The following is a 16,114-nucleotide window of genomic DNA, read 5'->3' on the forward strand; positions in this document are numbered from 1 at the left end:
TAAGATAGCTAATAGCTGAAACATTCTATTATTCCATGACTTGATTTAGCCCTCTTAAGTTAAATGGCCCAAATAGCACATCTGCATTACCTTAATGGAGCAAATTCATAATAGCATTTACAATATGATAGGTGAAATTATTGTACTTATTTGAATTGAAGTAATAAGAAAACTATGTTGGATTTCGCATGTTTTAATGACATTCTTTTTCATTTTATGTCCTCAGACTTTTGTCTTTTAGTTTACGTTGCACTGTTCCTATTCCTCTGCTTTGGAAATCCTCAAACAGCTGTAGTTTAAAAATCTTTTTGACGTTCTCTACCTCTCCAATGCTCGTTGATGTCATTTTGGTTGGCAAGTGGATTTTGGTCATGGCACGGGCATAAAAATGCACCAGGGAACAAATGTCCTGTCCTTTTAACACAAAGAAGATGTAATACATTTGGGGGTTGTTTCATCCTTCAAAGTATAGTTCCCTACTTACTGATATGCAGTTTCTGTAAAGTTTTGGTGAGCCAAGTTGTGAGCCTACATATTAATTTTAAATTGGCTGTTAGTGTAATTCATGACCTGTTTGGGGTAGTTCAGCAAGTGTTGTTCAATTGTGAATTTGTATCAGTATGTTCTGAGTTATGAAAGCACAAGGTGGTTGAATACAGTCACTATTCTGTCTTCTTTGTACAGTTGAAGGGACCTAAGATTTGATACAATCTGGCAGTCATTGGGTTGTACAGCATTTGTACTTGGCAAATCAACATGGACATTTACTATAAACCGACCGACTCCCACAGCTACCTAGACTACACCTCCTCCCACCCTGCCCCCTGTAAAAATGCCATCCCATATTCCCAATTCCTTCGTCTCCGCCGCATCTGCTCCCAGGAGGACCAGTTCCAATACCATACAACCCAGATGGCCTCCTTCTTCAAAGACCGCAATTTCCCCCCAGACGTGATCGACGATGCTCTCCACCGCATCTCCTCCACTTCCCGTTCCTCCGCCCTGGAACCCAGCCCCTCCAATCGCCGCCAGGACAGAACCCCACTGGTCCTCACCTACCCCCCACCAACCTCCATATACATCATATCATCTGTCGTCATTTCCGCCATCTCCAAATGAACCCCACCACAAGGGATATATTTCCCTCCCCTCCCCTATCAGCATTCCGAAAAGACCACTCCCTCTGTGACTCCCTCATCAGGTCCACACCCCCCACCAACCCAACCTCCACTCCCGGCACCTTCCCCTGCAACCACAAGAAATGCAAAACTTGTGCCCACACCTCCCCCCTTACTTCCCTCCAAGGCCCCAAGGGATCCTTCCATATCCGCCACAAATTCATCTGCACCTCCATACACACTATTTACTGCATTCGCTGCACCCGATGTGGCCTCCTCTAGATTGGGGAGACAGGCCGCCTATTTGCGGACGTTTCAGAGAACACCTCTGGGACACGCGGACCAACCAACCCAACCACCCCGTGGCTCAACACTTCAACTCTCCCTCCCACTCCACCAAGGACATGCAGGTCCTTGGACTCCTCCATCGCCAGACCATAGCAACACGACGGCCGGAGGAAGAGCGCCACATCTTCTGCCTAGGAACCCTCCAACCACAAGAGATGAACTCAGACTTCTCCAGTTTCCTCATTTCCCCTCCCCCTACCTTGTCTCAGTCCCAACCTCGAACTCAGCACCGCTTCCTAACCTGCAATCTTCTTCCTGACCTCTCCGACCCCACCCCCACTCTGGCCTATCACCCTCACCTTAACCTCCTTCCACCTCTCGCAGTTCCAACGCCCCTCCCCCAAGTCCCTCCTCCCTATCTTTTATCTTAACCCGCTTGGCACACTTTCCTCATTCCTGAAGAAGGGCTCATGCCCGAAACGTCAATTCCCCTGCTCCTTGGATGCTGCCTGACCTGCTACGCTTTTCCAGCAACACATTTTCAACACACCAGCATTGACATTTGTATAGCATATTATTCATTTGTGTGGTAAAGAGAAAGTCTTTTTTCATTTGACAGCAATAAAGTATTTTGTGAGTGGAAAATAGCATTTGTATCATTACTGCATGGTAGCAGTGTGGCTTTGCCTATTGATTGAAGTTTTGAGATACTGAGGAACTTTGATTATCCAAATGGCGTGGACGGGCACTATTCCGTTCAGATAATTGATTATTCGAGTAACTGCTCTGGGGCTCGGAGTTTTCTGAAGTTTCCTTTTTTCCTCGCTCTGCTTGCCTTGCTCCCTCTCTGTGTCTCAGAGTTTGTTTCTGAGTAGATACACACTCGTGTGTAAGGGACCTGCAGCATTGCTGAAGCCCCCCAGCCCCCCCAATCAGTTCAATGGGATTGACACAATGAGCACTTGCTAAGTCTGCTTCCCGTTCAGGAGATTAAGCAGCAGCACACTGTGCGTGAGCCTCCGCACCCACCACCGCTCCCTGTCCAACCCTGGCCCTGTCAGCAGCCATGTCAGACCAGTCCCCCCCAACAGGAGGGGTGAGTCTCAAAATAGCGCGTGTGCGCGCACACACACACACAACTTTTTACTGCAACTTTTTGACAAGTTCCACCTTTGCAAGAGGACAATATTGGAGAGATTATCTGGGGAAGGGGGTTTAGGGTACACCCTGTGTAGAACTCCAGAGAGAGAGAGAGAGAACCCATTGATGTCCGTGACTGTTCTCAGCAGCATTTCAGTAAGCCGTCATCGCCTTTCATCATTGTAAACAAAAGACGTGGTCAATGTTGGAAACACCTTTTTCATGTCATGTTTTTATCGGGACTTCGACATCTTCAGATAATCCGAAGTTCGGATAATTGATGTTCGGATAATTTGAGGTTCCTCTGTACTTTACTCTTTCATAATTTGAAGTAAACTGAGCACTTTTCAGGTCTGGAAATGGCTAGAAGGTCCATTGTAAGTTTGTACACTATTTAGCGAGTGCTGATCTGAGTTGGGGTAGCCATTATCCTTTGATATGCCCTATTTCAACATCAAGCTTGCACAGTGAGCCTTTGCTTAGATTTGTAGCATGATTCACGCTTGCTAGAACCTACATATATTGATATGCAGGTAACAAAATAACATGTCTGGTCATTGTAGTTTTTTGAATTAAACAATGGGGACAATAGCTCTTGCTATGTTCCCCCTGGCCAGTCTGAGTCAACTTGCCAACCAGTCATCATCAGTTTCTCAGTATTAATTGTTGCCCTCTTTGAAATATAACAATTGTGACTATTGATGTGTGTGAAATGAAAAGCTTCACCATCCCGTCTCTTCTTATTTCAACAAAACTCAAGTTCTGTACTACCATGCGACAAGTTCAACTTCCCTGTTCTGAGACCCAATAAATTGAGCAGTGATTAGAAGTTCCAGTGTTAAGGCTGTTTTGATCTGTTCTCATTTGGGCACCTTGAAGAAACAACATGTATAAGTATGGCTACCCATTGAACCTTGAGGGGAATGTGATAAATGCCATTCTTCTATGTCCTTATACTGTCAACTACGTTCTTTTAAGTGTGCTAAATCTTACTCTATTTTTATAGGTATTTGTCAAGTGAAGATGATGGGGAAGAAAAAGTTAAGAATGGCTCTTCAGATGAGTGTTTTCAGCCATATTGGGAGAAGAAGTGAGTCCTAACGAATATCGCATTTTTCTCTTTTAATGGAACAAATTGTCTTTAATTTGAACATGGTAGCTTTATTTCGCTATCGATTGTTGTAGTTCTACTTGGTTAGAATTGTTTATTTGGGATAAAGTGTTTTTAACCTGGTACCTCACTTCTATAGCAAACTGTTTCATTTGGTTAATCATAAAAAGACTGTATTTATCATTTTTTTTAACCACTTGATCTTGGCCAAAAAGCCGAGCAGAGTATGTCAATTCAGCTTTTCTTGCCTCCTGTAACATTTTGGCTCTGAGTAACTGATACACTAATTATTTTAGTGTGATTTCACTACCTTAGTTATTGCCTAGAAAACAGGCAATCCAATACTGAGCTCACTCACGTTAAAAATGGTAACAGTCTGTTTATAAATAATGATTTGATGGGCATATCATCAATATAACTATATTCGTGATTCTACCATGAAAAATACAAAAGGAAAACCATTTATTCAAATGTGAGGCAATGCTAAATAGTACAACCTCTGTTTCTAGATTTATTTTTGTGTAAATTATATTCTGTAATTTGTTGAAGTTATTATGAAATTATATCCTTTATAACTTTGCTGGAGCTTTTGATTTTTATGCTCTGCTGTATTAAAAGTAAAAGAATGTTTTAAAATTGAATACAGTCAGTAGGTTTCACTGGACTGTATTGCTGAGACTATATTTGAGCAGAAGATGGATTTCTCCAAAAGCTGACAGACGAGGGTATTATTACGTATCTGAGTCTTTGTAAGAAACCAAATTTAGCAATATCTGTTGGGCTAAGATGGTCTGGTAAACATCAATTCCTGTAATGGAATTTCCATTAGGTTTTGTCACAGACAATATAATTTGAATATCATTATCAAGAAGTTGAATACTTGTGGCTGAGCCATGTTACCTTCAAGTTCGAATTTGGAGTCAATGTCAAAGATAGTGCTTGCCTACAATTAAAGATGATGTTTTCTCATTTGCTGCAGATTGTTTTGCCCCAGCCAGTATACTTGTGTGCAGTGATCCTGATGCCACATGACTTTTACATTAGGTGTCAAAGACTATTTTTTTAAAAATGTGTTTAACCTGTTTCTTATTTGTAACACATGGAAGCTCCATAGGTGCCTGTTTTCAAATGTTAACTTCGTGGTCAACTTACAAACTTTACAAGCTTGATTTATTTTTACATTTTCCAAGCTATTAAAGTAAATTAGCCTTTTTTTTTCCCTTTTCAGTAAATTGCCAACATTGAAATGTGATAGTAAAGAAGTGAAGAAAACACCAGGACAAAGGCGTATACGAAAATCAAAATCAAACTGTGAAAGGTACTTACACTAATTCTTCTGGAGAGTAAAAGTAGTTACTTAATATACTGCTTCACTGTAAATGTCTTTTTTTAAAAAAGTATCAGCAATCTTCACAGAATTGTTATGGAGCTAAGAAGACCAATTGTCCCATTTTATCTACATGACATTACAGTGCCATTCTCCTGATATTTCCCTTCAGTTTCTCTTCAAATAATTGTCTAATGTCCTCTTGTATGCCTCAATTAAACCTACCTTCATCGTACCTCCAGGTAGTGTGTACCAGTCTCTAACTATTTGCTATGTGAAAAAAGAATCTTATGTAATTTGCTTTGTGGTTGGATTAAGCAAGAAATTGGTTGGTTTCAATAAATTTATGTTCATTATTACTTATTAATTCTAGGGTTGTAACTTATTTTAATCTGTTACAGTAACAATAATTGTGAAAGATATGTTGAGTTTGGTCAATGTTGAGTCACATACTGGAAATATTTGTCTTCAAACTATGTGGCTTGAGATTGATGGTGACTTAGCAGTTTGGATCAGAAATTAGCTAGCTGAAAGAAGACTGAGGGTGGTGATTGATGGGAAATATTCATCCTGGAATTCAGTTACTCATGGTAAAACGCAAGGATCTGTTTTGGGGTCACTGCTGATGGTCATTTTTATAAATTACCTGGATGAGAGCATAGAAGGATGAGTTAGTAAATTTGCGACTGAAACTAACGTCAGTGGAGTTGTGAACAGTGCTGAAGGATGTTGCAGTTTACAAAGGGATTAGAACTGAGCTGAGAGGTGGCAAATGGAGAAACTTGTGGGGTGATTCACTTTGGAAGGAATAACAGGAATAGAATACTGGGCTAATGGTAAGGTTCTTGGTAGTGTGGATGAGCAGAGAGATTTCAGTGTACATGTAAATAGGTCCCTGAAAATTGCCACCCAGGTTGATAGGATTGTTAAGAAGATGTCCAGTGTGTTAGCTTTTATTGGTCGAGGGATTGAGTTTCGGAGCCAAGAGGAAAGGCTGAGGGACTTGAGGCTGCTTCCGTTGGAGAGAAGACTGAGAGGTGACTTAATAGAGACATACAGGATGGTCAGAAGATCAGATAGGATGGACAGTGAGAGCCTTTTACCTTAGATGGTGATGGCTAGCATGAGGGGACATAGTTTTAAATTGAGGAGTGATAGATATAGAATAGATGTCAAAGGTAGGTTCTTTACTCAGAGTAGTAAGGGTGTGGAATACCCTGCCTGTAGACTTGCCAACTTGAAGGGCATTTAAATGGTCATTGGATAAACATATGGATGACAGTGGAATAGTGTAGGTTAGATGGGCATTAGATTGGTTTCATAGGTTGGCACAACATCAAGGGCTGAAGGGCCTGTACTGCGCTGTAATGATCTATGTTCAGCAGCCATAAAAACAATCATTAGCTACTAGTTTCCGAATTATTCCAATATGCGGCAAGAAATATAACTCTGAGATAAATATGTAGGGAACGTCCCTATGTCAGTTCTGACAGATCTGATTTTTTTTTAATGTGAGAGCCCTGGATGTGTTTAATGTTGACTCACTTAAGTTTCAATTAATAATGTTAATAAAGTAGTATCTATTTAGCATTGATAGTTTTATTTTTAATGCAATTTGCCACAGAATTGCTCTTCTGTACTCTTCCTGTGTATATGACCTTTGCCATAGTGATGCTCTCCTGCTGTCATTCCCTCTTCACTCCCTCTGTTGCTTTCACACTTGCATCCCACCCTAGATTCCCCAATCCCTATCTTCCACACTGTTCTTAAACTACTCTTCTGGCTCCTAGCATCTGGCTCTTGTTCCGAATTGACACTGAACTCCTCTCCTCTATCTAATAATAGTTGATTGGTGCAAGCCCTGCAGGAACCTCAGCAATTAGCTGCACTGATCAACTTCAGTAGTTGGAGCCTATTGGAGGTGAATGTAATTTTTGAAAACATTTTATAGTGTATTTATTTGATATTTACTAATGTATTTGTTATTTGCACAGTGCTGCTGATGTTAGGTACAGGATTTCAAATTGTACATTGGTTTTTCTGGACTAGAAATGTCCAAAGGAACCTAACCATGGCTTTAACATTGATTTCAATGGGTGCCTAGGAACACAACCACAACTTTGAGAGCGTTTCCTATATGGTTACTGGATATGGAATTCATGTAACCTTATAGCATTTATTTGGTGTTTTTCAGAGAAGACTTTCCCACCATGCACCGATGTCAATACAAGGGCTGCTGTGCAGTATATAGAGGAGCTGATGGATTGAAGGTAAAAGTATGGTCAAGATGTTATCCTCAAAGCTATGATCACGTACAAAATTTAAAATTTTAGGCTTTTTGAGTATCAGCTTAGCTCACTTACTACTTGATTGCAGGACTATGATTTTACACCCTCCACTAGGATCTGAGTGTATAATGTAGTGACACTTTAGTTTTTAATTAAACACTAAATTGCATACTGATTTTTTTAGTTGTAAAAATTTACACTGACAAAATCAAGATCACTAATATGTAAAGTTCTGCACACTCAATTACAATATCAACTCTCAGAGTAATGGTGCTCTGTCTTTGGGTACTATACAGAGGAACCTCGATTATCCAGAGGACATAGGCAGGAGTATTTAGTTTGGTTAATCAAACCGCCCCATGGCCGAACGTTTCGACTCAATTTCCCATTCTACCAAGGACATGCATGTCCTGGGTCTCCTCCACCATCACTCCCTCACTGCCTGACCCCTGGAGGAGGAACGTCTTGGAACACTTCAACCTAAGGGCATCAATGTGAATTTCACCAGTTTCCTCATTTCCCCTCTGCCCACCTTACCCCAGTTCCAACCTGCCAGCTCAGCATCATCCTCATGACCTGTCATACCTGCCAATCTTCCTTCCCACCTATCTGTTCCACCCTCCTCTCTGAACTATCACCTTTACTCCCACCTCCAACCACCTATTGCAATCTTAGCTACCTTCTCCTCAGCCCCACCCTCCTCCCATTTATCTCTCCACCTCAGAGGCTCCCAGCTTAATTCCTTATGAAGGGCTTCTGCCCGAAAAGTCAATTTTCCTGCTGCTCGGATGCTGCCTGACTTGTGCTTTTCCAGCACCACTCTAATCTTGTCCATGGGGAATGTCACGTACCCTTCAATATTCAGGTCTCAATCTATGTTGTTCTGCAACCTTGTCTTTGTAGTGGCAATCATATTTTGGTCTTTTATCAGTTCATCTGTTTTGTTTCCATTGCTAAGTGTATTCGAATAGAGCATCTATTTTTGGTTAATCTCGAGCCTGATCAGCAAACTGTTTTAATATTAGAAACATATGAAAGAACGCCATGAGGAGGTACGTGAGCGTCCCTGTCCCCACCCAGGATGTAACAAAGTGTTTATGATTGATCGCTATCTGCAGCGCCACGTGAAATTGGTTCACACAGGTAAGTATGGAACTGATCAACAGTAGTGTTACATAAGCTTTTCAATTATATTTCCACCATATTTCATTCAATCTGTTCCTTTGCATCCACGTTCAGTGATCTGATGGGTGTTCTGGGAAAGCCAAATGATTTTTTTGCTGTTGCATATTTTATGGGGCTGGAAACAGTTTAAAAAACATTTACATGGCTGCTGAACCTCCAGTTGAGCCAGTGCCAAATTGAATAGATAAGTAGAAATTTATAAAGGATTCTCTTAGTCTGTATGTGTAACTCCGGGGAAGGTTGTTGGAAATCCCAAAGGAATGCTTGCTTCTGCTAATGGTAGAACCAATCTCCTTCAGTTTTTTACAATGTCGACATAACTAACAATCTTGTAATGCATATATTGGGACCAACTTGTATTCTAATTTTATTCTTCCTTCCTTTTTTTTTACACACATTTGGTAAATAATTAGAAAACAAAATGTTGTGTAATTTAATATTAGTGCCACGATCAATTGCTATTGGTCATGCAATGATTGGTATGTTAAAGGATCTTCTGAGCTGGGGTGTGGAAGCAAATAAAGCCAAAAGGCATATGATGAGATGGGAAACTAAAGGTTTCTGTGGCTGAATTAATTAAATGGGCCTCCTCAATAACATCCTTTACCTGTAAAACACAAGTTCAATTCCTCAGATAGCTAAAAATACTGTCACTATATCACTGTGGAACATCTGTCCAGTCTCTGAAGAAGCATGAAAGATGTTTACAATGTTATATATGCTCTAATGGACTAACTTCCTTTTATATGATTTTTGATCTTAGAGTGCATCCACTTGCATTGTTCAACAATTGTGCAAACTGAAGTGAATGGATGAAGTAGTCCAATGTTACCTGAGAAATATTTACACTTCTGCAGCTGCCTTTTTATTTTTGTGAAATTAAGCATTCATCTCAGAACTCTTACATCCTGTTGTGGTTTCAAATTGTGCAAAAAACATGTTTTTTTAATAAATTGCAGAAGAAAGAAACTACATTTGTGACGAATGTGGACAAACCTTCAAACAGAGAAAGCACCTGTCAGTTCACCAGATGCGCCATTCTGGAGCAAAGCCTCTACAGTAAGAACCCAGAGAAATTCAGAATATTACACTTGACAGTTTCATTTATTTTCCTCTCTTTCTATATATTGTTTGAACGTTAGTATAAAATAGCTTGGTAGAAGTGTAGAGGGACAAATTGAAGACTGATAACAGCAGATGCAAAGAGTAACCAATAGCTGAAAGAATCTTTTGAATTGGGTATGGGAGGCGAGGTGACACTTCAGACTATAAGACACAAGAACAGAAGCAGACCATTTATCCCATCATAGCTGAACCAATCATCCTCACTCCATTTTCATATAATTTCTCCATAACCCCTCATTTTCTGACTGAAAGAAAAAAATACATTAATGTCCCAGCCTCTACAGTCCTCTCTGATAAATAATGCCACAAATTCACTCCCCTGTGAGAAGAAATTCCGCATCTGTCTTAAAAGGGCACCTTCTTTTTCTGAGATTATGCCCTGTGGTCCATTCTCCCACAAAGGGAAACAACCTTTCCCCATCAAACCTGCCAAGTCCCCTAAAAATCTGGTCTGTTTCAATAAGGTTCTATCTCATTTTTCTATCCTCAATTAAGAACAGGCCAGATCTACTACATATACACTTACATAGTTAAAGAAGCTTTTGCTATCTGTCTACATATTACTTGTGTTTACATAGAAAAATATGAGCGGGAGTAGGTCATTCGGCCCTTTGAGACTGCTTCACCTTATTTTAAAATATATTTTTATTGAAAAAATAGATTTTTTAATATTACAACAAATACAAAATAATACAATTCAAACAGTACAAAAAACCCCCAAAAATTCCCCAACCCACCCTAATGTACAAATGTATAAACATGTATAGAAAAGTTTTAAAAAAACCCAAATTGGCTATTTAACTAAATAAATAAATAACCAACAACAAACTAACTCCGCCCAGCCAAACAAAATGCTCATATGTTCACAGTTCCTCCTGCCTGGATTGGACTTGTAAAACACAATCATTATGGCTATATAAAAGCCCTTGTTAGTGTGGCAGATAAATCTGTATCAAGGTATTCCAAAAAGGGCTGCCACGTCTTGTAAAAATTTTGTTTTGTGGTGTACCATATTTGTGAGAAACTCCAGGGGAATGTGCTCCATAACAATCTTCCGCCAACCTGACAGGCCTGAGGGTTTTATTTCGGATATCCCACCTGGTAAGATATTCTTTCTTGCACAGAATGTGAGAATATTGAAAGGTTTTTTTCTTATGCACGTCTGCAGGAAATGTGGGCAAGCCCAAAAGGAGAGAGATAGGGTCCTTCTCCACCCTTACACCCTAAATCCTCTCCATTGTGCCTGCCACAGTGCTCCATTATGTTTGAAGCCTATCGCAAGACCAAAGGCAATGGGTAAGAGTGCCTGTGCAGACCTTGTACTTCAGACATGAAGATACCCCTGGTTTAAATTTTGGCAACTGGTCTGCAGTCAAGTGGACCCTGTGGAGAATCTTCAACTGTAAAGCATGGGTCCTAATGCAAATTGATATCTTTCTTGCATTCTCCCAAATATCCTCCCATGCCTCTGAGGAGAATTCAACACCCAGCTCTCTTTCCCACATCTTTCAGAGTCAGTCAAACTCATCTGAAGGGGCACCCCCCGATTGATGATATAAAGTACTGACAGAGAGTGTACTCTTAACACTTAGCACCCCCCTCTCTATGTCAGATTTGCAGGGATTAGTCAAAAGTGTGGTCTTTCTTTGAATAAAATCCCTAACTTGAAAAAACAAAAGAGGTCTCTATTAGATAGCTCATACTTCCGTACTAACCGATCGAAGGACATCATTACGTCTCCCTCAAATAGATCATCCATGCAAGACACACCCTAGCTGCCCAAAGTTTAAATCCTGAATCTATCATCCCCGGTTGAAAACCCGGCATACCCACTAAAGGTGTAAACAAAGGTGTTTTGCTTCACCATTTTAAACAAGAAAATTAATGATTTTCACAATCTGTCTTTTTCACATCCATGAATTTCTAACTCTTGTTATTGCACATATAGTCATACATGAGTAGTTTCAGCTCTCCAGACTTACATGGAAAACATTTCCATGACTCTGCTCTGTTGGGAGGACTGTGTGCATGATAGATGTCTGAACAAAATACTACAGGCATTTTCCACATTTAACTTTTGTGCCAGGCCATACAATTTTGCCCCCTACCATGCTCCATGCATCACAATGAATAGACGGGAACTCGGGAAGGAGACTGAAGAGCTGATATGAATTAGGAGCAGGAGCAGGCCATTTGGTGCCTCAAGCCTGCAGTAGCATCCAATAAGATCACAGTTGATCTGATTGTGGCTTCATTTCCTCATTCCATCCAACCCTCAATAGATTCTTGATGAACAAGGGGGTCCTAGAAACATTTAATAACACTGCCTTCTTTGGCTGTCTCTATAATGTTTGAAAATAATTACAAAACAGCTTGGTAAAAATGTAGAAGGACAATTTGAAGACTCATAACAGCAGATGCAAAGAGTAACTAATAGCTAAAAGAATCTTCTGAGTTGGGTAGTGGAGGTGAGGTGACACTTAAGACCATAAGGCACAAGAGCAGAAGCAGACTCTCAGTCCTCAGAAAAATATCATCCTCATTTTAAAATGTAAGATGCCTTACATTTGATTTTGGAAACAGAAAGGGAAGAAATAAAGTGAAAACATTTTAGAAAGAGATTCTAGATAATAGAAGCAGATAGTCAAAAGAATACAAAAGGTAGAGCAGTGCATAAACCCTTTGTCCAAGAGGAGCCAATCAATTAAATGACTATCTGTCTTGAGAGTGTGAATGATGTATTAAACAACCTTGCTCTCCTGCTTCCAAGTTCAATCACCACAGAAATGGTTTTTACAATTCTGACCAGAGGACCAAGGATGATTTTTATTTTTTAAAAAGTCACTGTTTCCAGCAAGACTTGTGATATTATTTAAATGTCAGTCCTGCTTTTGGCTGAAGAACTTTTACATTTTTTCAAGACCATAACAGGACTTTTTTTTCCTCTTCTGCCTGTAGGTGTGAAATTTGTGGTTTCCAGTGTCGACAGAGAGCATCTTTGAAATACCATATGACTAAGCACAAGGCAGAAGCTGAACTGGATTTTGCTTGCAACCAGTGTGGAAAGCGGTTTGAGAAGGCCCACAATTTGAACGTTCATATGTCCATGGTTCATCCCTTGACCCAGAACACAGATAAAAGCAAACCAGCTGAGTATGTTGAAACAGAACCAAACCAGCTGAGCACAGATACATTCATTGAGTGGGAAGCCAGTTAACACTCAGCTATTTAACTGTGAGTAGAATCAAAAGATTAGAACCTATTTGCACCTTTTGTCTTCAGTGACAGCAAGTTCTTCGTCTGAATAGAGAATTTATGAATCAGTGCAACATTTTGTTTGATAAGGAACAAGCAGAAGTTTAATTGCATCAGTGTTAGATGGTTGGTTACATGGCTTTCCTTTTAAATGAAGCTTAATTACACACCTCTTGACCTTGAAAAATAATGCCAAATGTTTCACTATATCATGCAACTTTGAATTGTATGTTGATATCGAGTGTGGTGTAGCTAGTGAGCACTGTTAAACAGACAAATGTGAGATAATTGAAAGGGAAACTGTAACATTATCAGCAAATATCAACAATGGTATAGCTTGAAATGTTTCATGTGTACTGTGAGGTGGTTTGGCTGATTGCTAATTAAATTTTAATAAAGACTATTTTCATAGGTTTTTGAGTATTGGGGTTTGTCTGATGTTTTGCAAATTTGAGTGGAAGATTCTTTTTTATTGTTTGGTGTATTTGAGAGCTACCGATATTAAATGTGCACCAAAATCCCAAAACTGCTAACCACAGATGACCCAGTTCCCTCCAAATTGAGAGTAATCCTTGAGCTTGCAACGAAGTAAAGTTTCATCTTCACAAAACCTATTATTACATTTCATAAAAATTGAGACACTCAGGTTTGGGCCACAGTCTGGTGGTTGGTTGTTCTCTTCCTCTGCTGTGAAAGCTGAACATGGAAGTTACTGTGTAACTGAATTCTAATGAGGGAGAGGGAAAATGATATGTTTTATAAATTGAATGCAAGCTGAAACTATTTCGTCAGTGCAATTCTGTAAAACAACTTCTCCAAAATTAAAACCTTTAATAGCCAAGAACACCCACCTCACCTAATAAAACTTCTTTTTCCTCTTAAACTTCTAAGATTGGAGTGCTTAATAAAATGAGGTTTTATCGTGAATCTGAAAATATAGCTTTCATACAACCATTCTGATGTGCATAACACTTACCAGTTAGTACATCAGCAGTTTTAAACAACAGTTTATATTGTGCAACTGTGTGTGTGTATATTTATTCATTTAATTTATGGATGTAATATATAGAGCCTCCTACAGTCATAGTATTCCATGATAGTAAGCTCAGTGTAATACTGTTAGATTTTAATGGGTATAAATTGATAATTCCCAATATAGTCTGTCAAAAAAAATTAAACAATTTATTGAAAGAAATGAATTGGCAGAAGATAAACTTATAATAGCTTAAATACAGTAAATACATGGTGGAATCTTCCATAACAACTTGAGTTCCTGCCTTAAACTTTTAGATAAGACAATGCTTGAGGTGCTCTGGAAATTACAGGTCATTATGATACTTTTGGCAGATATACAGCTTTTACAGTCAATATGAACAATAAAAGGTTTTAAGTTTGACAACCAATACTTGTACTGTTTGCAAATAGAGGTTTGTGCTTAAAATAGACATTGACCTGTTGATATGTTTTTAAGCCAGTCAGTTGCTGAATTGGCTAAGGCCAAAAATATATACAAGTGATTATTACAGTAACAAACCTCTAAGATATGATATAACCAAAATTATTGTATGAACAGTACTAACCAGCTTATTAAAGAGTTCAGAAATAGTTTTATATTTAACTAAAAAGTTGATTCCATTGCCTTGTTGCATGAAGTTTCTTTATCATTTATAGTTTGTTGCAATTTTAAATTCTCACCAGGAACTAAATTAGTTCATAGATTTAAAAAAAATTAGTTGTAGAACGTAAGATTATCCTCATCGGTTACTCTTTCTCAAAGCTGGAGAATAAGCAAGTGCCTGTTCATTAAACTACACTGACAATTCTGCAGACTATACAGAGTTACCTCTACTAACCTGCTTCTCATAAACTTATGCAATAGATCAGACAACTTCAGTTGCAAGGCTAACTTTTAGTTTTACAAGAACAATGGAACTGGAGAGTCAGCATGTTCCATTGAGTTCTAAAGACGCACTGTCTAATAAAGCAGCCACACATCATTTCATGATTGGTTGATGTTGTAAGACAAAGTGCTCTGAACAAGTTATCTGGCTAATTCAAAACAAAACCAAAAAGAGCTCACTAACAAAGCTCAAGAACATTTTCCTGTGCTGTTGTGTGCTTATTAAATTCAGAAATCATATAGCTTGACATTTCCTATTAAAAATTTACATAGGAAAATAATTCAATTTACAGTACACAAACTATCCTACAGGTTTTAGACTGAGACATGTTTTGATTGTCAGAGGTAACTAAATATAAAGGGCTTTTTGGTTTTGCATGAATGCTGAAATATGTAGCCAGCCAGTGGTTACCCATTTTCAGCATCTTGCAGAACAATCTTATAAAACCGGTAACATGCAAAATTTCAGTCCGCCTTATTCTTTATAGAATAGTTGGTTCAGAATATAGATCATCACCATTGCAGATGTTCAGATGATGACCTAGTGCAGCTTTCAGTTCTGGGTCAATGTCTTTCCAAGCAGCCTGTAGCTAAGTAGAAAAAAAAGTACATATTATTAAATTTAAAGCTCAGTAAATTGCTTATTGCAAAATGTGTGGCTACTAGATGCCAATATTGAGGCAGCAGTATTATAAATACTGTTTTGCCTTTCTTATCAGCAATAGAGCCATGTGAAATATAATTGATTTTTAATCCTGTCTAAAACCTCATGCAAAAATCAATCTAATGCTGATTAGTATTTAAGAAGAAATAGCTTCAAAGGACTGGACGTTCCACCACCTGTCCAAGAACTGTTAGCAGGAGGTTTCCCTCTCCCTCCCTGTCTGCAATGGTTGCTGGGAAATAAATACATTTAGACATGCTGTTTGTTCCTGTCTGCTAACTAGAAAGGGGCTTAGTTTAATTTTGTCTGTTCAAAAGGACAATAAGAAGTAACATCTTGACCCATCTCCTGCAAACAACTAGCTATATTCTTATATCTGTTACAGGGCAGGCAATCCACCTCACTATGGATGTGCTTGCAAATCCCATGGAAATAAAAAAATCCTAATACAGAGCTTTTGCTTTGCTTGGTAGCAGGAAAGTAAATGTTTTCTACGCATCAATTACAAGAAAAATCAGGATCATAGTATTCTCAAAATACTAGGTATCTCAGTCAAACTCTATAACCTAGAGTGGTCCCTCACTGCTATATAAAGGAGATTGCTGCATTATTAGTGAGCTGTTCTTTGTAATAATACCTTACAAAGCAAAGACAGATTCAGCTTGTTGTGGTTTGGGTTAAGATCAGGAAAGAAACTTTAGTGTATGGCCAAT

The 16,114-nt window shown here is 38.9% G+C and overlaps 2 protein-coding genes across 6 annotated transcripts in view; one reads left to right on the forward strand and one right to left on the reverse strand.

Annotated features, from left to right (window-relative positions):
- znf276 (zinc finger protein 276) overlaps window positions 1-13,251 on the forward strand; it is a 33,963-nt gene extending 20,712 nt beyond the window's left edge. The window contains exons 6-11 of the mRNA XM_060838050.1: window positions 3,553-3,636; window positions 4,886-4,975; window positions 7,179-7,254; window positions 8,298-8,415; window positions 9,417-9,516; window positions 12,541-13,251. Of these exons, the coding sequence (XP_060694033.1) occupies window positions 3,553-3,636; window positions 4,886-4,975; window positions 7,179-7,254; window positions 8,298-8,415; window positions 9,417-9,516; window positions 12,541-12,799 (727 nt within the window). The 3' untranslated portion in view covers window positions 12,800-13,251. The remainder of the gene's footprint in view (window positions 1-3,552; window positions 3,637-4,885; window positions 4,976-7,178; window positions 7,255-8,297; window positions 8,416-9,416; window positions 9,517-12,540) is intronic.
- A 1,128-nt stretch (window positions 13,252-14,379) lies between these two features.
- The window catches only part of LOC132823687 (Fanconi anemia group A protein-like), a 105,258-nt gene continuing 103,523 nt past the window's right edge, over window positions 14,380-16,114 (reverse strand). For all 5 annotated transcript variants that reach the window (XM_060837650.1, XM_060837648.1, XM_060837647.1 and 2 more), the window contains one exon: window positions 14,380-15,327. In XM_060837650.1, coding sequence (XP_060693633.1) covers window positions 15,220-15,327 — 108 coding nt within the window. In that variant the 3' untranslated portion in view covers window positions 14,380-15,219. The remainder of the gene's footprint in view (window positions 15,328-16,114) is intronic.

Source organism: Hemiscyllium ocellatum, chromosome 17 (genome assembly GCF_020745735.1).
Source record: "Hemiscyllium ocellatum isolate sHemOce1 chromosome 17, sHemOce1.pat.X.cur, whole genome shotgun sequence".
Taxonomy (NCBI): domain Eukaryota; kingdom Metazoa; phylum Chordata; class Chondrichthyes; order Orectolobiformes; family Hemiscylliidae; genus Hemiscyllium; species Hemiscyllium ocellatum.